The sequence below is a fragment of the Beta vulgaris genome, chromosome 2, assembly GCF_026745355.1.
Source record: "Beta vulgaris subsp. vulgaris cultivar EL10 chromosome 2, EL10.2, whole genome shotgun sequence".
NCBI classification, from domain to species: Eukaryota; Viridiplantae; Streptophyta; class Magnoliopsida; order Caryophyllales; family Amaranthaceae; genus Beta; species Beta vulgaris.
In genome coordinates, this window is record NC_079203.1 from 24,305,282 (window position 1) to 24,329,221 (window position 23,940).

General features: G+C 36.9%; 1 protein-coding gene across 1 annotated transcript; it reads left to right on the top strand.

Annotated features, from left to right (window-relative positions):
• Positions 1-11,891: 11,891 nt before the first annotated feature.
• On the top strand, positions 11,892-12,434 carry LOC104906383 (uncharacterized). Its single transcript, XM_010695125.1, has one exon. It carries the CDS (start codon positions 11,892-11,894, stop codon positions 12,432-12,434), a length of 543 nt encoding a protein of 180 aa, XP_010693427.1.
• The last annotated feature ends 11,506 nt before the right edge of the window (positions 12,435-23,940 follow it).

Below are 23,940 nucleotides of genomic sequence, written 5' to 3' on the forward strand. Positions count from 1 at the left end.
AGCTCAAACAACATATTTCGAACCCAACAAGAATCACAAACAACATTACTAAAACCTTGTATTCTACTTCAACACTATATTTCGACAATGTGGGATGTCGTTTCGATGACCATGAAAATCAGATTATCGCAAAGGAATGTACAGTAGCTAGAATTACTATGAAGAGTATTAGGATCTCCACCCTAATCAGCGTCAATATAGGACACAAGAAAGGAAACCGAGGATTTTTAAAGATGCATACCATAATGTAAAGTCCCATTTACATACTGCAATATGTGTTTCAACACATCCACGTAATCGACCTTAGGATCGTGCATGAATAAGCAAACCTGTTGAACAGCATTCGAGATACCAGGTCTCGTAAAAGTCTAATACTGCAACGCACCTCCAAGACGCTGGTATTTGTTAGGATCCTCTTAAGAAACCCATAAATATCACTTAAGTTATCAACATGAGTAGGGCAAGGCTTGCAATTTGTCATACCAGCTCGATCAAGTATTACCATTGCATACTGCTTCTGTGACAAGAACATACCATTAGCATTCTGAGATACAGATATGCCTAAAAAAGTAGCTTATGGGGGCCAAGTCTTTCATGGCAAACTCAAGGCTTAAGCTGGAGATAATACTTCTTCGAACAGAATTAGAAAATGCAATCAAGATAATATCATCCGCTTAAAGTAGCAAATAAGCAATGTCAGAGCCACGTTGCTAAAAAAATAGAGATTGATCAGATTGACTGTGAGAAAAACCAAGTGTGGCCACAAAATTTGCAAAACGCTATTGCTAAGCACGAGGGGCCTATTTATGACCATATAATGACTTCGGTAGTAGACAAACATGATCAGGATAAGTCAAATATATGAACTATAATGGTTGATAAATGTAAACAATCTCATTTAACTTACTATGCAAAAAGGCATTTTTAACACCCAATTGATGAATATGCCAAGATTTGGACAAAGAAGTACTGAGCATGAACCGAACAATAGCAGGTCCAACAATGGGGCTAAAAGTCTCATCACAATGAACACCCTCCTGCTACGATTTTCCATCACCTACAAGACGAGTTTTATACCTTGAAAAATAGCTACCAGATTTCAATATATGCGAACAAATTACAAAGACCGAATGATATTAAAATTGTAAGGACAAGGAACTAAACTCTCCAATTTAGGTCATAAAGGAAATCCATTAGGTTTCGGGGGGCATCCATTGGTATTTTAGATTCGGCCAGCTTGACTAGACCGTGGTGACTACGAGTAGTCATGCGGTGAAGGATGGGCATTGGTGAAGGTTGGGTAGAAGTTGGGCTAGACACAGACCCACTGGGGAGGAGTGGATATATTTGGGCCATGTTTGTGGGGCTATTGGGTGGGATAGGTGAGCGGCTAGAGGATGGAAAGATTAAGGAATCTACTAGAGGGATGTGGGTCGCAAGCTAGGGGAAGGGGGAAGGTTGAAGGGTGAAGGGGCTAGTGAGGGTGTGAGTCGGTTAAGGAGAGTTTTGAGGGCTGTAAGAAGGATTTTCTGGTTGGGCCACGGGATCACCATTTGGAGCAGTAGTTAAAATATGATTTTCACCTACACCATTTGCAATATCATCAAGAATGTGCAATCTCATGGGGGAGACAACATGATGCAAATAACCATACAAAGAGGGAGAAGGAGTGTGATTTTTAGAGAAAGGAAAATTAGACTCATCAAACCAAACATATTTTCCTATGATTATTTAACGACTCAAAGGATCATAGCATTCATAGCCTTGATTATGAGACGAATATCCTAGGAACACACAAGGAGTAGTGCGGGATTGGAGCGTGTGAATAGAAGTGGATGGTAAAAGAGAAAAGCACAAGTAACCAAAGACACGAATATGAGAGTAAGTAGGACTCTTTTGATATAAAATTTATGTGGGAGATTGATAGCCAACAAGTTGAGAGGGAAGTATGTTGAGGAGTTAGCCATAGTGATCATAGATGGTTTGTAGCTCTCAAAGAGAGATAGCTTTAGGCTTTGTAGCCTGCTAGTGTTGTTTTTCATCTAGAGGCATGTCTCTAGAATGATCACATTGGTATGTTTTGATACAATAATACCTTACCTTGCCTATCAAAAAAAAAAAAAAAGTATGTTGAGGAGATAAGTAATCGTCTCTAAGGCATGGTGCCAAAATGACGGAGGAAGAGAAGCTCAGCAAGTAAAGTGTAGACAATCTTATTGATTGTCTGGGTTTTGCGCCCAGCTTTTCCATTTTGAGGAGATGCGTAAGGACATGAAAAACAAAAAAGCATGCCATTTTGTTCATTGAACTTATGAAGTAGACTATTGTCAAATTCTAGGCCATTGTCACATGAGAAAGCTTTAATTTCTCTTCCCAATTGAGTTCGAATGAGATAACAGAAATACACAAATAGATTATTGACTTGAGATCTGTGACAAATGGGAAAAGTCAAAATCCATAGTAACAATGACAGTGAAAACTAAAAACGAGAGATGTTCGTAAGTCACTGTGAACTATATCAAAAGGAATAGTAGTAAATGAATGTGAATCATGAAAAGGAGTTTTTATTAATTTTCTAAGAGGACAAGAGTGACAAACATCTGATCTCTTTTTGTTATAAATAATATAGTTACTACTATGTAAAGAGTTAAAAATAGCATCAGCGGATGTCCTAGACAGGAGCGTCACACACTAGGAGATAAAACAGCAAAGGTTGACTGAATGGATGATAAAGGTACTCGAGATTGAGTAATCAATGGATAGAGCTCCCCCCAAACTCTCACACCTCATAACATCTCTCTCCGTCCTTAATTCCTTCACCTAAAATCCAAATGAATCAAATACAATATACACCATATTAACAAAAGTAAATTTGCAAACATAAATCATGTTTTTTATATGATGAGGAGCATGAAGAACATTATTTAGGTAAAGGGGTGGAGGGAGTGGTTTCATTGAGGGATTCAGTGCCATAACCACAAACTAGAATCATGCTACCTTTGCCAATAATTATAGAATTATTATTATTTTTAATCAAATGAAAATAAGACGAGAGTGTACCTTGCGAATTAGTCACGTGAAACGTGGCTCCTATATCCATATAGAACGTGTCATTAGGAGGAACGAAATAAATAACCTGAATGGCTTCATTGATATATGTAGGCACATAACCGACAGTGCGAGGAGGGGCTGCCATAACATAAGCTTGAGATGGATGCGTACCAAGAATACCCTGCTGCTGTGCTGGAGGAGACGGAGAAAGAGGCCGAGAGTGCTGCCATTGCTAACTACAAGAATTAGGGAATGGACTATGGACAATGTGGTGTTGGCCATGGTTGCGGTGCCAACCCTCCCCAAGGTGGATAAAACCACTGTAACCCTGACGAGGGCAAGCTGGCTACCCTTTACTTGGTCACGTTGACCTTTCCTACTGTCAGTACGGTTGCCGCTGCCAATACACAATTATTATTGTTGTTGTTGGCACGACTGTTGTTATTATTGTGGTTTTTGTTCTTATCGCGAGCATTGGAGGAGTTGGAAGCCGAGTTGGTGGGGGATTTAGAGCCCTTGTCAGGAGGCGCTTGCCCCATAAGAGTCGTGTAAGAGAAAACAGTGACCTTCTCACTAAATATTTCTTCAACCTCAAATATAGAATGGGCATCATCAACGGAAGGTAGGGATTTGCGATGCTGCACAATTGATTCAAATGACATGTAGTCATCGAAGAGGCCGCGGGGAAGACACAACACCATCTAGGCATCAGTGACTGGTTTCCCGACGATGCGGAGCTTGTCTGCAAGAACCTTGATGAGTGTGCAATATTCCTTGAGACTCTAAAATTTGATAAGACGAGTATAAGTGAATTGGGCGTCCAATTGACATGCTCGTGCAGTTTTCTTGTCGAGAAAGAGATTCTTGAAATGAGACCAAGCCTTGGCGGCAGTATCATCGGCGCAGATGATGGTGTTGAGGAGATCATGCATGATGGTGCCATATATCCATTATAAACTATGTCGTCGATTTGTTGCCAAAAAGCCTGCTCGAATTCATGGGTTCACAGGACTTGACTATGGAATCAATAGTCGTGGGCTTAATGTGGTAAAGGAAAAGATTATTGGCAACAACGAGTTTTGTATTGGCATTTGGCAACGGTAGTGACATAATGAAGTTTCTCAACCATGATTGATGGCAAAGAGAAAGAAAAGGAGGCGGAAGAGAAGATGGGAGGCGCAAGGATGGAGATTTAACCTAAAGCTGTTGATACCATATTAGAAGATATTGCCATATCTTTCTCATTAACAATAGACAAGAATATATACATGAGTTAACCTAAGGTTACTTTGGCAATTTATCAAACTAATTAATATACAATATTAATATCTTTGTCCTTGTGGGTAAGCTTATTTTATTTTATTTTGCTAAGCAAGTAAGTACGTATATACTCCACATCAAAACAAAATTACAACCTAAACATCACTCTTACAAGGAAGAGCATGAAGACTATACAAGGCTAATTGTTTTTATTGTTTTTGTTCTCTTTGGTTCTGCTATTCCTGTCTTCCCTTTATTTTATGTTATATTATAATATCAATGCAAAATTTAAATTTGGATAATATCAACATTAGTATCATATGTATTCTTCGGCTTTATTACAAAAGCGCTTCAGCAATACTCTTTCTAATGTATGCTCCCTTATTGCAAATTTTTTGTTCTATTTGTATTGTGTGCGCAAAGGTTAGAATGTAAAAAAGATACGAAAAAGAATCGATGAGCGTGGAACATCATATGTTTTATTGTTATATTATGCATAATTAGTTATTGGGTTATGCTATAAGTGAACTTATATGTTGCTTTTCTTTATAAAATTTGACCTTTGCTACCATTTCTTATATCATAGGACATGATATGTGCTATTGCTGAATTGGAAAGTGATAGACAAGTACTTGCAACACATTACATCAAGAAAACAAAAGAAACAACATTAGGTATCATGCAAATTTCTCCACAAATTGCCAATTGGCTATACAGGTTGAGATACTAATTTCTATGGATCCCTAAATATTAACTTTCGAATTGTAACACAAAATCCTAATAAGATAAATCATTGTTTTAATAGAGAACATGGATATCGAGCCTGTGAAGTTGGAGAAGAAATTTCCACATTATATAGACCCTTTGTAAATGTATATTTTGGTGTTGCTTATATGAGGTGGTTGTCAACCTTTGAACATCAGTAAGTCAGTTGAAAAAATCACTTGATGAATAGTATCCTGTCTTTATTTGGTTATCATTATATCATAATCATGGTTCATTGATATTTATATGCAGTACTTTATCATATATGATTATAGGGTAAGAGGTGAAGAGTTTATCGTAAGGGCCTTCAATGGAGGTACAAAAAAAGCAACTCACAAATCAACGTTGCCCTATTGGAGACGATATATTTCTATTAAAGAAAGTCTACCATCAAGGTAATTACATCAATATCTAAGAGAATTTCACATTAAAAGAACACGTGTACAAGTAATTGCTGAGATCGTTATGCTTACTTTATTATTTTCTAGTCAACCAAAATAATTGTCACACGATTAGGAGCATAAGTGTACAATATTTATAAGCTTAGTTTGCTTGCCTTTTTCATTGACTTTAATCAAGTATATATACATTACAATAATTTGTTGTGATTAATAAACTATGTCAAAATATATCCTAAATGATATCGAATGATATCGGAAATATCCTAACACTCTCCCCCTCATGTTGGAGCGTTCGGATCCAAAAAGCCCGACTTAGAGAAGTTATATCATATTGTTGTTTGCCAAGAGCTTTCGTAAAGATATCGACTAACTGAATAATAGTAGGCTCCTAAGAAGGAGAAATAAGGCCCTCTATGATGGCATCTCGAACAAAATGACAGCCAACCTAACCTCAATGTGCTTGGTTTTCTCACGGAACACATGATTCTTGGCAATATGGATGTATAATTGACTATCGCAAAACAATCGAATAACTTTCGGATGTTGAACACCTAAGCTAAGAAGAAGACCCTAAAGCCACTATAACTCACACATCGTGGCGCCCATGGATTGATACCCGACTTTAGTAGAAGAACAACAAAAAGTATCTTGTTTCATAATTTTCTAGGAGATAGGAGAATGATCGAGAAAGACAAGCCAACCAAATATAAAAACGGCAGGTTATTGGCAAAACGACCCAATCGAATTAATATCAACCGTGAAGAGTTAGAGCATTGTCTTTATGAAGAAGAATACCATGGCCAGAAGTGCCTTGCAAGTAGCGAACCACACGTAACGCAGTTTTCCAATGATTAATCTGAGGAGACTACATGAAATGGGACAAAATATGAACACAATAAGCTAAGTGCGGACTTGTGACATCCAAATATATCCGTGCATGAGAAATGCTCTTGAGGCATCATTAAGAATTTTATGATCATCGAGCAAGACACCAGTAGAAAGGCCCCACTTATGATTTTCATCAATAGGAAAACCAAATGGTTTGGAACCCAACACACCGGTTTGATAAACAATATCTAGAACATACTTTCGCTAGCAGAAGAACATGCCTTTAGAACTTTCAGCAACTACAGTACCAGAAAATATCTCAAGGGACCAAGGTCCTTCATTTAAAAACAATCATTCAAATAGGCTTTGAAAGTGGACAAGGAAGCGGAATTATTCCGTGCAATAATGAGATCATCAGCATATAACATCACACTAATTTGAGTGCTACCTTGCGTAAAAGTGACGAGAAAATAATCAGAGTAAGATTGAAGGAAGCTATATTATTTTAGAGCAGTCACCAATTTGGAAAACCAATAACGAGGAGCCTCACTAAATGCATACATGGATTTGCGCAAACGAAACACCATATTAGGGTTAGGAGTCTCAAATGTCGCAGGAAGCTTCATATATACTTCTTCCTCAAGATCCCTATGAAGGAAGGCATTATGAACATCTATTTGATGAAGTTCTCGATTCTTAGGAGCAATAATAACAAGAAAGCATGAATAATTAAAATATTGCAACTAAAGCAAATGTCTTAGTATAGTCAATTCCTTTCTGCTGATGATTACCAAGAAAAACTTATCTGGATTTTTGGTGTTCAAGAGTGCCATCACAAGAGAACTTGTTACGGCAGACCCATTGAGTGCCTAAAGCGTGTTTCTCGGGAGGTAGAAATTCCGTGGTCAAATTATCATCATCCTCCAAGGCTTGAATTTCATTCTGCGTAGATTTTTTCCAACCCAGATGTTTCACTGCTCCCTTATAATAAGACTTGGGCTCTTGATGAGTAGTAACATCTCCAAGCAAATTTCGGTATTTTACAAGATATGGCGTGCCTAAGGGTTGAACTGGAGCAAGAGCAATGGGGTGGACTCTTAGTATGAGCTATGTGAGTGACGTAATCACAAAGAAGAACTAAGTGGGTGAGGCTACGTACACCAAAGACAAAGACCAAGACCAAGGGAAGGAGACTCACTAGGACTAGCTAGCTGCAACATTGGGCTCACTAGGTGAATCGAAAGAAGACCCATCAGGAGGAAGCTCCTTAGCTGCAGGTAAAGGTCAGTCTAGAGGATCTGTAGCGGTGGGCAAAGGCCCAATAGGGGAATCTGTTGCAATGGGCAAAGGCCCAGGGGATGATCCGTAGCAGTGGGCAAAGGCACAATAGGCAAGCTAGAAGGTAGAGCATTAGTGGCGCGAAGTGGACCAAGTGCAGGAGCACAAGGGGACGCCCACTAGTGGAATCAGTCACGGATTCTGAAGGAGTATGCCCAAGGTAGAGACATGGGGTGGAAGATCAATGTCAATATTAATATCCACAACCTCTCGAAAAATAATATTGGCAGCTTCGGGATCCTCATAAGGGTATATATCCTCAAAATATTTCACATGATGTGAAATAAAAAATTAAAATATTTAGTATCAAGATCAAAAAGTCTCCAACCCTTCTTCCTAAATGAATAGTCTAGCTACAAACAACATTTTCGACTCCGACTAGTAAACTTATCATGTTTGGCATGGTGATTATGAGCAAAACACAATGAACCAAAAATACAAAGAGCATTATACGAAGAAGGATGAGCTAGCGTACAAAAACTCAAACGGTGTTGCATAATATGGGAGAAGGAGTGCGGTTAATTAAATGAGACGCACCAAGGATACTTTCCCCTAATAAGTGAATTGGGAAATGACCTTCAAAACAGCAGGCTCGAGCAACATTTAAAATATGCTTTTATTTTCTCTTAATTTTTCATTGTGTTGTAGAGTATCGACACATAAAGTTTGAAAAATTGGTACCAGTGACTAAGAAATAATCCCCTAAGCAATTAAACTCAGTGTCAATTGTGATATTGCATATTTTGAAAAGATTGAGAAAATTGCCTATTAATCATGGCAAAAAAAAGACATAAACATCTGAAACATCTCAGTTTTATCAACCAACAAATAGATCCAAGAACAACAAGAAAAAGGTATGTTTGTATGGTCCCCATAAATCACAAGTTACCTTTTCGAAAATTCTACTAATACTAGTATCACTAATAATAAACTTATCTCTAGAGTGTTTTGCACGAAAGCAAATCTCACAAGTTTTATTTAAACAACATCGACATTGAAAGATGGGAGCAAGTAATTTAACAAATTTCTCTAAAGCACACTCCATGGGCTTGTGTCACATATCCAATGTAAGGTGAAAGCCATCAGAACAAATATGATACAATGATTCTCCCTCTGAAACATAATAGTCCATGCCGCCTAAGTCCCGTTCCAATCAGAGCCCTCAACTAGTGTCAATAGCACACATACGAGAAATATATTGGACAGTAGTATCAATGGAATCATTTATTTTATTGTGAAACCAAAATTAAATTGCAGTTTAAATGAGGAAGATATAAGACATGATGAAGAGTGATTTTTCCGACAACCAAACTGAACCATATTGATTGGCATGACAGTGGTACCATTGGGAAGACCGACCGGACAATGTATAATATCAACAATATCAAAGAGGTAGCAATCGCTACCATATATGTGATTGTTAGCGTCGGTAATTAATAATCCAAAGAGAAGTATTAAACTCACCTATTAATCGATCATCAGAAACTTTGATATTACTAATAAGACCGGGTAAGGCTTTTTATTGCTCGACTGAAAAAAGAGAAGAGAGAGAGAGAGAGAGAGAGAGAGAGAGAGAGAGAGAGAGAGAGAGAGAGAGAGAGAGAGAGAGAGATCATTGCCCTCTATATTACTAGACTCCACCGCAACAACACTAAAGGCTACCATAGCATTGGCGCATTTGAGGACGCCCACGTTCACTGTTGGAAATATATGAACAAAAGAAGAGGAGAGAATTAATGCAGCAAATAAAACAAAAGGAAGGATTTTACTTTATGAATTGAATTGCATACTTGATTAATTAAAGAAAGAAGCTAGATGCCTATATAAAGGATTACAACCTAACTACTTAACTTAGGAAATGGCAAGATAACAGGAAAGTGGCTAGACATGAGGCAAACATGGCCCACGTTCATGCACTCTCCTAACAAACTACAAATATAAACTGCTCCATAATCTAATGTAAATAAAAAATAAAAAACCTCTAACATTTAGTCCTAAAATAAAGGAAGATAGTTAAGCAACTTTGGAGCATAATTATTAGTCAACACACCCCTTTGCTTCAAAGTTGGTTTTTTTAATGAAGTACTTCCCTTCATATGTGATGCACACTCTCATCCCCTCTAAATTTTGTCACACTGACCACATCAATTAAGTTGGAGCAGATCTATCCATGGTGCACTTCTCACCCATGACTCTAAAATAAATTTTCTTCAATGGCCACTTGTGCCATAGATTCTTGCTCATCAATTTTCAACCTATAATTTTTTGCCAAATGCCCAAATTTTTGACAATTGAAACATTTTGGCTTTCCCTTATGCCAACAATCTTTTTCCTCATGACCACTCCTGTGACACTTGTGCATTGAAGGGATTTGCCTTTCCCCTTTGGATTAGGAGACTTTGCTAAAAAAGCGTTTTCGCTCTTGTTTTCAACATCTTCATTTCTCATGGTCCTGCTTTGATCCACCGCATGGAGTGAACTGATTAATTCTGAAAATGTTAACTTGAACATATCTTTAGTATCTTCAAGTGAAGAAATTTTACCTTCATACTTTTCAGGATAAGAGTGACAAGAAGTTTGTCCACCACTCTTTGGCTAGTAAAATCTCCACCAAGTAGCTTGATTTGATTGACAATAGACATCAACCGACTCCTGTACTCCTTGACGTCTTCACCACTTTTATTTTAATTATCTTAAACTCTCTTTTTAGGTTCAAAATTTGCATAAGTTTTGTTTGGTGATTTCCTTCAAAGTCCTCTTTAATTTTCTCCCATGCTTCTTTTGGATATTCACAACTCATAATAATTTGAGAATTTCTTCCGACACGGCCCCATGTAGACACGAAAGTGCCTTCAGCTTTTTAGCCATTTCTTCGTCATATTTTTTGACTTGGGTTTGTGTTGGATTTTGTGGAAGAGGGGTGGGATCAATATCACTCTCAATAACATCCCATAAACTCATAGCTTGAAGATATGACTTGATTTTGATAGCCTATGATGGATAATTTTCTCCTTTGAATATTGGAATTGAATGTGAAATTTTATTTGAAGACATAGGAAAATACTTATGAAGGAGCACTCATTATTTTTTTTGGGGAATACTCACAAGCCCTAGGAATTAAATGGCTCTGATACCATGATGAAAATATATGAACAAACAAGAAGAGGAGAGAATTATTGCAGCAAATAAAATAAAAGGAAGGATTTTAGTTTAGGAATTGAACTGCATACTTGATTAATTAAAGAAAGAAGCTAGATGCCTATATAAAGGCTTACAACCTAACTACTTAACTGAGGAAATGGCAAGATAACAGGAAAGTGGCTAGACATGAGGCAAACATGGCCCACGTTCATGCACTCTCCTAACAAACTACAAATATAAACTACTCCATAATCTAATGTAAATAACAATTAATAAACCATTAACATTTAATCCTAAAATAAAGGAAGATAGTTAAGCAACTTTGGAGCATAATTGGTACTATTAGTCAATATTCACACCCAAGTGTAGTTGCGTCGGCTTTGATTTTCTCTTTAAGACATCCAGGCCTACAACCAATTCCCAGCATGTGGTCTTTTCATGATCGGCTTTATGGCAGTGATCACAACAACATGGGATTTATCAATACGACCTCGACCATGGATGTAGCCCGCACGAACTGAGAAGCCGAGAATGACTTCTTGAGGTTTGTCTTCAACGAGAGTTTTGGCAAGCCGCAATCTTTCATATTGGATCACAAACTGATATGCACAGTCTAAGGATGGAGGAGGGTCTTGGGAGAGAACATTGGCTTGGGTTTGAGCATAAATTGATAGTAGAAACCTATTAAGATATGGTGAAATGTACCCGAGACACGACGAGCTCCATGAGGACCAATGTGAGACTTATGATCTATGGGGAGGTCTTAAAGATCAAGGTAGCATGGAGAGTTGAACTCAATTCTATAGGTTAAGGAGGTGGCACTTCATTACCGGCTCTAGGAAATCAGCGGCTCGGAAAGATAACCTAGGATAATACCATGTAAAATATTTAGGAGCTTAATTTGCTAACTGGAACAAGGTGGCTATTGCAAAACATCTCTGGGCTCTATCTCATAAACAAGATAAGTTGTGGATTAGGTGGCTGCATGTTTACTACATTAAACATTAAGATGTGCTAAGCATGGCTATCCCTAATAGAATTTCTTGGGCTATGAAGAAGATCCCTAGTAGCAGGCATTTATTTGTTACTCATTAGGGTGTAGTGAATATGCTTGCTGGTCCTGTATTCTCTATTAAGACCTTGTACAAGGTGGTTCAAGGTGACCATCCTATAGTGGGATGGAGGAGGATTATATGTAATGTTCCAGGTACCCCCAAGGCTATCTTTATTACATGGCTTGCCCTTCATGGAAGATTACCTACTAAAGATAGACTGAATGCTTGGGGTTTGATTGAAGATGCTACTTGTAAGCTCTGTCAGGCTGATAGAGAGACTGTGCCTCATCTATTTTTTAGCTGTACTGTGGCTAGGAGAGTTTGGACTATCTGCCAACAACAGCTTGGGTTTCCTACTGTAAACAGAAGCTTTCAAGAAGAAGTGCAGTGTGTTGTTCAGTGCAGCAGGAGCAGGTCACCTCAGGCTCAATTATATTGCATTTTCTTTGTAGAAGCAATCTACCAAATCTGGTTAAATAGGAATGCACTTGTATTTCAAGGCTCTGCTATGGATGTATTAGCTAGTAGTAGGCAAATTCTGTTTAGAACTGCTTGTAGGAGTTCTGAGGCTATGAGGCCTTTACTTATTACTTAAGTTAGGTGCCTCCTGGTTGTTGGCCTGCTGCCTTGTTATCTGCCTTGTTGGATTAGCTTATGGGCTAGCATGTCTTGGTGATGTTGTGAGACACTTGTCATGTTTTTTTGGTTATCAATAACAACTTTGAATTGCCGAAAAAAAAAAGAAGTTATCATTAAAAAACATTTCCTAGAAAGGAATTTAGTTAACTAGTCCTTTAAAGGTTGTATGATTTGGCCGGAAATATTCCTTCATTTGAAGTATTTCACTACTTCATCATCATACTTACCTTCTAACTCGAAGAAATACGACCCCCATCCAGTATGCGTTGCTGCACGGCTAGACACTATAGTCGTCAGCCAAGTAATATTTGGCGGCTCGTAGGAAGATAAAATCAGCCTTCTAGTTGTGCATCTTCGAATGCTTATCCCACATAATTAGGAAGCCAGTACGGTTACATACACTGAACCAAGCGCCATGCACCGTCTCAGAACCTTAGATACATAGTGTATCAGAGTAAAGGCCGGTGGAGAAAGGGCCAAGCCGCGCAGCTCACAGACGACTATAAATGTAAGGATGTTGTGCTAGGCATTTGGCACCAGTTGGTTATGGAGGGGAAATCTCAACCCCGCGTCGAGTGCTAGCTTGTAGATGGCAAAGTGGTTCTTAGGAAGACAAAATTATAGCCTCCTTGTCTGGAATGACAAAGGAGTAGCTCGGTATGGGCATGAAAGAAGACAAGAAGCTAGGGTCAGGGCCAATTTTTTCTAACCACCTACAGTTAGCTAAAAGGAACCCAGGGTCAGGCAAGGGGACCTATACGTCTTCTAATTTCAGGTGAAATAGTGGAGGGGTCATCCGATTCTTCAATAGTGCTGGAATCACCCTCATTGTCGCCCTCGACGTGCTCCTCCATTTCCACCTCCCTAGTAGACGGACTAGGCTCGCGACTTGCTTCGAGGTCTCATTCTCTGATGTGGCCTTGTCTCTTCTGTAACTCGTTTAGTAGATTCCTTCATTTCAGAGTTATAAGAAGGGAGAATTATTTTTCGTCTAGGACGGGTCATTTGCTTGATGTGTGCCAGATTACCCTAAATAGGTAAAGACTAGGTCGTCTGACTTTGTCGGCCAAAACCATAAAAATATACATAATCGGCCACAATAGGCCCAACCTGAGAATGAGCCGAAGAAGAAATACTGTTGGTTCTAGCTAGTGTCAATACAAACTCTTGAACAACCGGAATTATTTGACGAAGAAGAGGAATCCATTTTATTCATTTTTGAAGAAGAAATAAAGAATGAAGGAGAACAAAGAAGAAAGAAGGGATACCTAACAAGCGCTTGGACGTTCTGTTAACAAAGCGAAAGCTAGACAAACTCTCTCTCTCTAGAAAACAAAAATGCGGAGTCTCCCTGTTTAGAAAACTTCTCTCAAGGTGTAAAATAATTTAAGAAAGGACAAAAGGACATATATATAGGGTGCTGAAAACCTACTAAATCGGTTAAGAGAGACTGTTAATTCCTAGGTTTGTTAAAGGTAACCGGTAAAACCCCAAGAAATGGCGCGTCTTTGCCTCTTTTTGAGATGAGGTAACTTCCTTAGGTAAAAGGGTATTAACCGTCTGGGGCCAATGGTAAAATCCCCTTTTAGGGGAAATTGTTGTAGCCTAAATAAATAAACGGCTCTCCAGGAGACACGTGGATCTATCATAAGCGTCCACATGTCCCCTCTAAAGGAGTATAAAGAGGCTTAAACTCTGAGTTTTAATGAGAAAAGAGTAAAAGCCACTTGTTGGCCTGAAAGAATATTCAGGGCCCAAATCCCAATAAATAGGTGCATATGATTGGCTGGTGTTTACCATCCAATCATTGCCTGCCACGTGTCGATGTCTGATCGCCTGACCAATCAGGTGCCCCTATTTTGGGTGTCCCCAAATGGTAGCATTCAAGAACCCAACACTATAAATAACCCCTAAAAATCAGGAGAAGACTAACTTTTTTGAATAGTGTTCCCATACTCTGTGAGAATACTCCCTTACTCTCTCTCTTTCTCTCTCTACTCTTCCTTTTCAGACCTGATACCTGACTTAAGTTTAAGAGTGGCAACCACCACCCAAACCTCACGTGTTGCTCCCATCTTTTGTGGGTTTCGAAACGGAGCTCAGGTTTAGGTTACGAGATTCAGACATCGTTGCATAAGTCTCTATTGAAATAGTAATGGTAATGGTAATGGTAATGGTAATGGTAATGGTAATGGTAATGGTAATGGTAATGGTAATGGTAATGGTAATGGTAATGGTAATGGTAATGGTAATGGTAATGGTAATGGTAATGGTAATGGTAATGGTAATGGTAATGGTAATGGTAATGGTAATGGTAATGGTAATGGTAATGGTAATGGTAACGGTAACGGTAACGGTAACGGTAATGGTAATGGTAATGGTTATGGTAACGGTAATGGTAATGGTAACGGTAACGGTAACGGTAACGGTAACGGTAATGGTAACCGTAACGGTAATGGTAACAGTAATGGTTATGGTAACGGTAACGGTAACAGTAATGGTTATGGTAACGGTAACGGTAACAGTAATGGTAATGGTAACGGTAATGGTAATGGTAATGGTAATGGTAACGGTAATGGTAATGGCAAGGGTAACGGTAAGGGTAACGGTAACAGTAACGGTAATGGTAATGGTAACGGTAACGATAACGAAAGCGATAACGGGAAAGGGAGCGGTAACGAGAACGGTAACGAGATGGGAGCGGTAACGAGAATGGTAACGACAACGATAATGGTAACGGTAAGTAGTGGTAGCGGTAGCGTTTGTAGTAGGAGTAACATAGTTGTAGCAGTAGTAGTAGCAGTACATAAGTAGCATTAGCAGTAGCAGTAGTAGTAGCAGTGAATGGTAACAGTAACGGTAATGGTAATGGTAACAATAGCAATAACCGCAGCAGTAACAGTAATAGTAACAGACCTAACAGTAACAATAACAGTAACAGTAACTATAGCAGTATTAGTAGCAATACATAAGTAGTAGTAGCAGTAGCAGTAGAAGTAGCAGTGAACGGTAACGGTAACAGTAATGGTAACGATAATAGTAGCAGTTACCATAGCAGTAACAATAACAGACCTAACAGTAACAGTAACATAACATTAATAGTAACAATAACAATAATGGTAAAAGTAGCAGTAGCAAAAGAAGTACATAAATAACAGTAGTTGTAGGAATAGCTGTAATAGTGAACGGTAATGATAACGCTAACGCTAATGGTAACGGTAATAGTAGCAGTAACCGTAAAAGTACAGGAACAGTAACAGTAATAGTAACAATAACAATAATAATGATAACAACAACAACAACAACAACAACAACAACAACAACAACAATAACAATAATAATAATAATAATAATAATAATAATAATAATAATAATAATAATAATAATAATAATAATAATAATAATAATAATAATAATAATAATAATAATAATAATAATAATAATAATAATAATAATAATAATAAGGATAAGGATAAGGATAAGGATAAGGATAAGGATAAGGATAAGGATAAGGATAAGGATAAGGATAAGGATAAGGATAAGGATAAGGATAAGTATTTCACTTTTTGCTAGTCTTCTTATAATATTACCTCAGTTCAAGAAAGTCAATGTAATCCCACATTTGAGCTAATTTCCCTAAAATAGTTAAGGTTTACTTATGACTTTTTTGGCTATTCGTGCTTGGTAATTAAACCAAGGGTCATTCCATGTTATGTCTTTGAATTAATTGCCCTTAAAAAATATCGAGCCCTCAAATTTACTGTTGCTTCTACAAATTAGCAAAAATACACAGTTCTTATTTCTATCTTCCTGTTTGTGACTCTAACTCATCATCATCCTTACCTTCTCGGTATTTATGGCTTCTTGATTTTATATAGAATCAACCTAGAGGAACAGAAGTATACTCTTGTTTCATAAAATACTTTTGATTATCTATAAAGAAAGAACAAAATCAAACTTAAATGTAGTTCTAAATATAATAAAATTGGAGTGCTCATAGAAACAATTAACATGAAATGACAATATAATATTCATCATGATGTATTAAATAGCTTCATTTTCATAAACAAATTTTCAAGCGATCAGGGATTCAAGAATTGAGACCAACTCATTAAAAATGTCAAAATTGGGATACTTGGCAATTCCAATTACAGTGAATCACGTCAAATTTTCAAAAGATCCTTAATTAATTATTTTTCTTTTTATAGAAAATTAGACAAAAATGACACCAAGATTTATGAAACATTTCAATTGAACTTGTGGTATCGTTTTCGTCCATTACAAGTTGAAAATCATATGCGTTTTCTACCTTCTTATAGAGGGTTTACATGTTTAAATTTGCAATTTAAGAAAAATTATTAAAATTCAATTGGAGATTCTAATGGAAAACACTTAATTATATCAAATTGTTCAATCCATATTTTAATGAATTGGATTTGGAAGGGAAAAAGAAACACAAAGGAGGGAGATATGAAATATAGGAGAGCGTAAGTACGAGAAAAAACGACGCAGAATTAATGAAAAAATGATTGTCTGAGAAGGTAGTGGAGGGCTAGGAAAAAAGACTAAAACGCATTTTGTTAGTTATGACACGTGGGAGATTTTTCCAATAATAGTAGGTCATCAATAATAGAGCTAATCAAATCGATCTAACCCATGATCACCTCTAATAAATAGGTAAGAGACCATATTAAGAGGATAAGGATCAAAGTTGGGATTGTACTGAGTTAATATAAATGTGAAATCATGTTAAGAATAACGCCAAAAGTTGAGTATTTATTCTCATCATCATCATCATCATCATCATCATCATCATCATCATCATCATCATCATCATTATTATTATTACTATTATTATTATTCATTTTTTGTTATTGTTGTTTGTCTATAGAATAAATGATACATAATTTCCATTAAAATATGAATCATATTTGCAATGTCAAAGCTTACACATCATAAAATTCATTTTCTTTTCCTTTATGATAAACATGCTTCAGAAAAATTATAAGTGAATGCCCTTCCACAAATCAAACTTGTGATAGTAGCGCACCGCTTACGACAACCACCGGTAATCATCTTATCTTTTAAATTATAGATCTTTTATCAAAATTATAGATATACTTTTGTAATAAACAATTTCAATAGAAGTAAAACATTCAACCAAGACTTTTTCCCTTAAAAAGCTAATAAAATAAAGGATTTGATCTAAGTTTCGTTCATCAGAATTTTATCATTATATTTATATTTGAAAAAAATGATAAAAACAGTACCGACCATTTGTGATATTCTCTAAACGTCCTAAATACCACTTAATTAATGTTGGGCCAAACTATATAACACATTGTACAAAATTGGTCCCTTAGCAAGGTTTACCTTATATAATAGGTAAATCACTCCAATATGCCTTTATATGCCCGTTTCTTCTTTGTTTCCTTTCTTATTTGAAATCTTCATTATAATTTTTTTTCTTTTTTCCTTAATTCCTCTGTTTTGCTTTTCCTCCAATTCACCGCCATTTTTTTAATCTTGTCATTAAAGATCTCTTGATCCGTTATATTCTAATCTTGACCATCCCCTTCTTTATCTATTCGCTTACGCCTATCGCCTTTCTTGCAAACCCCCTAGCATCGTCAAATTAGACATACTAGTGATCTCCAAAAACTACACTGTACCCATGTACTTAGAAACACATCAATTAGGTAAGCTTAGCGTTCTTCTTTTGAAATTTTGTTGGTACTAATTATATTATGCTACTTTAATTCTACTATATATATATGTGTGATGTTTCTTCGTGCCCTTACCAACTAAGAGCCCATATTCATTTATTAGAAACCCCTCATCAACCAAATATTTATCACATTTTGAAATTAAATTATCCAGATTTGAAAAATTAATTGCTTCGATATGAATCTTGTAATGATATAAATCTCAAAGTCACCCAGTTTGTTTTCTTTTAATATTATAATTATTTTTCCATATACTCAATCAACCATTGATGCAATAATTTTTTTCTCTCAAGGTGGTGTCTTTCTTTTATTTACTCAACCGAGCTTTAAAATGTTATACCGCCACTATATATATGGCGGATGGGGTGAGAATCGCTAGGTCATTTGACAGCTGACCCTTTAGCATAAGACACATTTTCCCACTAATAGACAATAGATAATCGACAACTTTTTACATGGGCCAAAATATTAAGCTCCTAGCTATATTACATAGGACTAAAAGGCTTATATTCCTATTGAGATATCATGCCTTCTCAACACTCCCCCTCAAGCTCAGAGAGTATTTTAAACTCCCAGCTTGTTTAGGAGGTAGTAATGTTGCTGAGTTACAAGTAGCTTGGAGAACATATCTGCAAGCTGCTGTTGGGATGAGATGTAGCTTGGTTTAATCACACCATCTTCATTCTTGTACCTAATAAAATGACAGTCAATATTAACATGCTTTGTCCTCTCATCATGGACTGAATTAGCTGCAATTGCCAATGCAGAATGATTATCACAACGTACAAGAGTTTACCAATTAACTTGAGGCCTAAATCTTTTAGGAGTTTTTTCAACCACATTACTTAACAAATGCCAAGGGTCATTGACCTGTATTCAGCCTCTGCACTGCTTCTAGCCACCATAGTTTATTTTTTTTGCTTTCCAAGAGATAAGAAACCTCCTAAGAAGAATTCAAAAACCTAATGTGGACCTTCTTGTGGAACCACAACCTCCCTAGTCACTGTCACAATATGCTTGAAGCTGAGCACTTGAGTTTTTTGCCAGTAGAATACCTTGTCTAGGATTCCCTACAAGGTATCTAAAGACCCACTTTGCAACTTCCATACGAATGTTTGTAGGTTGGTGCATAACACTTGCTGAAAGCATGAACTATAAAGGCTATATCAGGACTAGTGAGAGTTAAGTAGATTAACTTTCCTACTAGCTTTCGATATGGTTCAGCATGAGCCATAACTTCACCAGTCCCAATGCTGAGCTTCATATGAGAATCCATGGGAAGTTTAAGTGGCCTACAATACATCCTCCCATATTCTTTTAACAAATCCATGATGTAGTTCCTTTGTGACAGGAAGATCCCATATTTACATTAATCAACCTTTTATCCCAAGGAAGTATCTAAGCACTCTCATGTCTTTCATGTGAAAGTGCCTACTTAAAAGAGCTTTAGTATCTTTAATAGCTTTGAAGTTAGGACCAACAAGAATTAAATTTTCCGCATGGACCAGTACCACAAGAAGATCTTCTCTACTTCCTTTAAAAACATATAGTAATCTGACTTTGATTGGATGAACTTGTGATTCTTAAGTGTGTTGCTAAGCTTAGCAAACCAATGTCCGGGTGTTTGCTTGAGCCCATACAATGGTTTGTTGAGCTTGCACACTTTTTCATTGATGCTTGTAGGCTTGCTATCATCATTTAAGCTCACTTAAAGCCTGTGTCCTACACCAAGGTATCCTAGGGGAATTTTATGTACAAATTTTCCTGCAAATCACCATGCAAGACAGCGTTTTTGACACCCATTTGATGTAGGTTCCAACTCTGAATAGAAGCTACAACAAGCAATGAACTCACATTAGCCATCTTAGCTACTGGAGCAAAGGTTTTCTCATAGTTTATTTAATACTTTTGCCTATTTCCCATGATCACTAGTCTTGCTTTGTATTTATTCACACTCTAATCACTGTTGTACTTTATTTTATATAGCCATTTGCAAGATATTTCTTGCTTCCTAGGGGGTGAATCAATAATACTCCATGTATCATTCTCCTCTAGAGCACTCTACTCTTCATTCATGGCCTGCACCCACTTAGAATCAGTAATGGCTTGTTTGTAGTTTCGAGGTTCATCAAGGTGGCTAGTTTGAAAGAAGAAACATGAAAATATGGGGATTGGTATTGGTTTGCATTATTTTGTGAACTTGAATGGGTTTTGTGTTTGGAATTAGGTAGTGTTAGATGTTGGGTTTGTGTTTAAGGAGGAGGTTGCATTGGCAGTTGTGTAATCTTGATGCCAGCCTAGTGCTCTATGTATTCTACTAGATCTTCTTACTTTAGCGCGAGGTGCAGGTTGTGGTTCATTCTCAGGCTCAACATTCTCTTCACTCACCACCTCATCATCACAAGGAGTATTCACACTCATATCACTCACAGTTTCTCTTGTTTTGTTGTTGTGAAATATCTTCTATAGGAAGATAGTCTCATATAATTTCACATCTCTACTAACGAAAATCACATTATTAGTGTGATTGAGGAGTTTATAACCCTTTTGAGACCAAGGGTACCACAAGAAGGCATAGGGTACTCCCCTTGCACTAAATTTATCCTTTTTTCTACTAGGATTACTAGTAAGAACTAAACAACCAAATGTCTTTAAATGAGTATAAACGTGAGAAGTTTGATAGAGTACCTCATATGGAGTATTTTCACCAAACACCTTGCTAGGTAGTTTGTTTTTTATGTGCACAACACACATAACACAATCAACCCAATATTGTAGAGGCAAACCACTTTGGAACATGAGAGCCCTAGCCATCTCCAATATGTTTATGTGCTTCCTCTCTGCGCTCTAGCATTTTGCTCAGGTCTTTCTACACAAGATGTTTGATGTGCAATCCCAAGCTTGCTGAAAAATGGCTTGCACTTCTTATCATCAAACTCTAGTGCATTATCAGACCTAAACACTTTCACTTGCCTTCCAAACTGAGTTCTGCTCATGTTTACAAAGTTTTCTATAACATTGAAAGCATCTGACTTGTGTTTGAGCAGGTGAACCTAGGTCACCTATTGTGATCATCTACGGATGTGAGAGAAAACTTATCATTCATCTTGGTGGCCACTCTATAGGGTCCCCATATGTCCATGTGAATCATATCAAATATCTTAGCCACCCTAGATTCACTCAGATTGAATGGCAATCTTGTGAACTTTGCAAGAGGGCATGTAATGCACACATCATCATTTTCTGCTTTGAACCCTTTCAGATTCTTGATCTTACTAATTTTCTCTAAAGGAGAAGGTCCGAGCCTCCAATGTCATAGAGTAGTTCCCTTGACACTTGGAACATTGCTTAGAGTTGTAGGAAGCTCAAACTCTGCATTGACATTCATTGTTGTCATATTTTTCACATCTCTCTCTGTCGTTGTTACCTCTATTTTTCTCATTCTTCTCCATTCACTTATTACCTTACTCACTGGTAAGTTTACCAAATAACATAGTCCATGTTGTGCTTTTCCAACACCACAAATTTTTCCTATTCTTTTTTCTTGCGAAACATACAACTTCGAGTGAAATTCAATATTTATGTTATGATCTTTAGAGATTTTTTAAACTGAGAGAAGGTTGTGTTTAAAAATAGGAATATATAAGACCTTTTTTCAGAAGAATTCCATTTCCTAGCTTCACATTTCCACTATGTGAGATGACTGAAGTCTCAACAGTAGGAAGATTTATCTTTTGATCCTTGGTGCACTCAACAACATCAACCATCACTTCCATGCATCGAGTCATGTGATCTGATGCTCCTGAGTCTATTATCCACTCATTTCCCTCTATTTCAGCAAAATTATAGCTCGCCATACCAGCATAGTTATACTCTATTTCATCTTTTGTATTAGATGTTGCAGCCTTGGAAGGTGTAGGTAGCATTTTCATCAACATAGCTGTTGAGCAGTTAAATTATTCCCACTTGTACAGCTATTTTCACCACTAGTTATCACATTTGCAGTTGTTCTACCACCTCTGTTGTTTCTGCCACATCTATTCCACCTTCCTTCTCTATTGTTTTTTCCACTCTCTCTAAACTTCTCTCTGGTCTCGTCTCTCTGAGCCTTTGGATGTCTAGGTTAATAACCAACTATTCTCCAACACTTTTCTTTGTTGTGCCCAAATTTTCCACACTCAGCACCTGTCACGTCACTTTCTTTGCTCATCGTAGCTGCTGATTCCATCTCTTCCTTTACAGGTTTGAGAACATATCTCTAACTCTCTTCCTGATGCAAGTAACTAAAAGCAGTGTGCAAGGTTGGAAGTGAATTTATCATAAGTACGTAAGTGACTTCTCTACATTGCATATTCTTCATCAAGCCCATCAAGGAACTGGAGAAGTTTTAGTTCCTCCTGCTTGTCATTAAGTTCTTTGAGAAATGTACTTATCTCAGTATTCATAGTAGTTATGGGAGGGAGTTCCTTCAGATTCTCTAACTCTTCCCACAACCTATTCATGTATGTGTAATAATATGTGTTGCTTCTTCCTTCTTGTTTCTTTTAATACAAATCTTTATTAAGCTTATATTTTCTAGACCCATGTACAATTGTAAACCTTTGTTCTAGCTGATTCCATATAAGAGAAGCAGTATTTAAGAACATTATAAACTTTTTAATGGACTCACTTACACTCCCTAATATCCATGATATCACCGTATTGTTACAAGTATCCCAGGCCTCCTGTTTCACATCATCTGATGCATCTCTTTTAACTACTCCAATCACAAACCCCAACTTTCTCATAGAAGCTAGACCTATCTATAAAGATCTCTTACAGGACTTGTAGTTGGAAGCCCGTTTTAGCTTTTCTACACTCACAAAGTTGCTTCCATCAGAGGGGTGAAGGTATAAAAGACTACTTGAGTCTATCCCAAGAAACATCCTTACAATACTAGGTATATATTTTTCTACTACACTCCAAATACCTTAAAGAATGAAATATGTTATTTTCAATGCTAAAGACACAAACTTTAATAGTTTAAAAATCGCACCAACTGATAAGATTACCTGTAATAAATCTTGATGTATGATTGAGTGAGTAAAGGAATGTATTACTAACATTGCTCTGATACCATGATGACGTTACTACTTCTGCCATGATACTCAATCAACCATAGATGCAAGAATATTTTTCTATCAACATGATGTCTTTCTTTCATTTACTGAACTAAGATTTACAATGTAGTATTGCCACTATTTATGTGACGGCTGAGGTGAGAATCCCTAGATCATTTAACAACTGATCTTTTAGCATAAGACAAATGTTCCCACTAACAGACAACAAACGCCTTTTTACATGGGCCAAAATATTAAGCTCCTAACTATATTACTTAGCACTATTAACAACACTACAAGGCTTATATTCCTATTGAGACTTCTCAACATTCTTCAAGTAGATATTACCATGAATGAAAAGCAGATGAAAAAAAAAGTATAGAAAAGAAGTTGAGAAATTTAGAACCGTGTGAAGGGGATATGAAAAAAAGTAACAGCCGAAGTGATGGTTATTAAATACATGTGATGGTCATTAAATGCATGTGACGGTGATTAGGGCCATTTTTTAGATTTTTTTTTGCCATGTTCTTATAACAAAATGAGGCCCCTATATATTATAAGTAGAAGCCTTGGGAAATTTTGGGAAAGAGGTAGATATAATAGAAGAGAGATAAAGAAATATTCATCGTAATTAAGA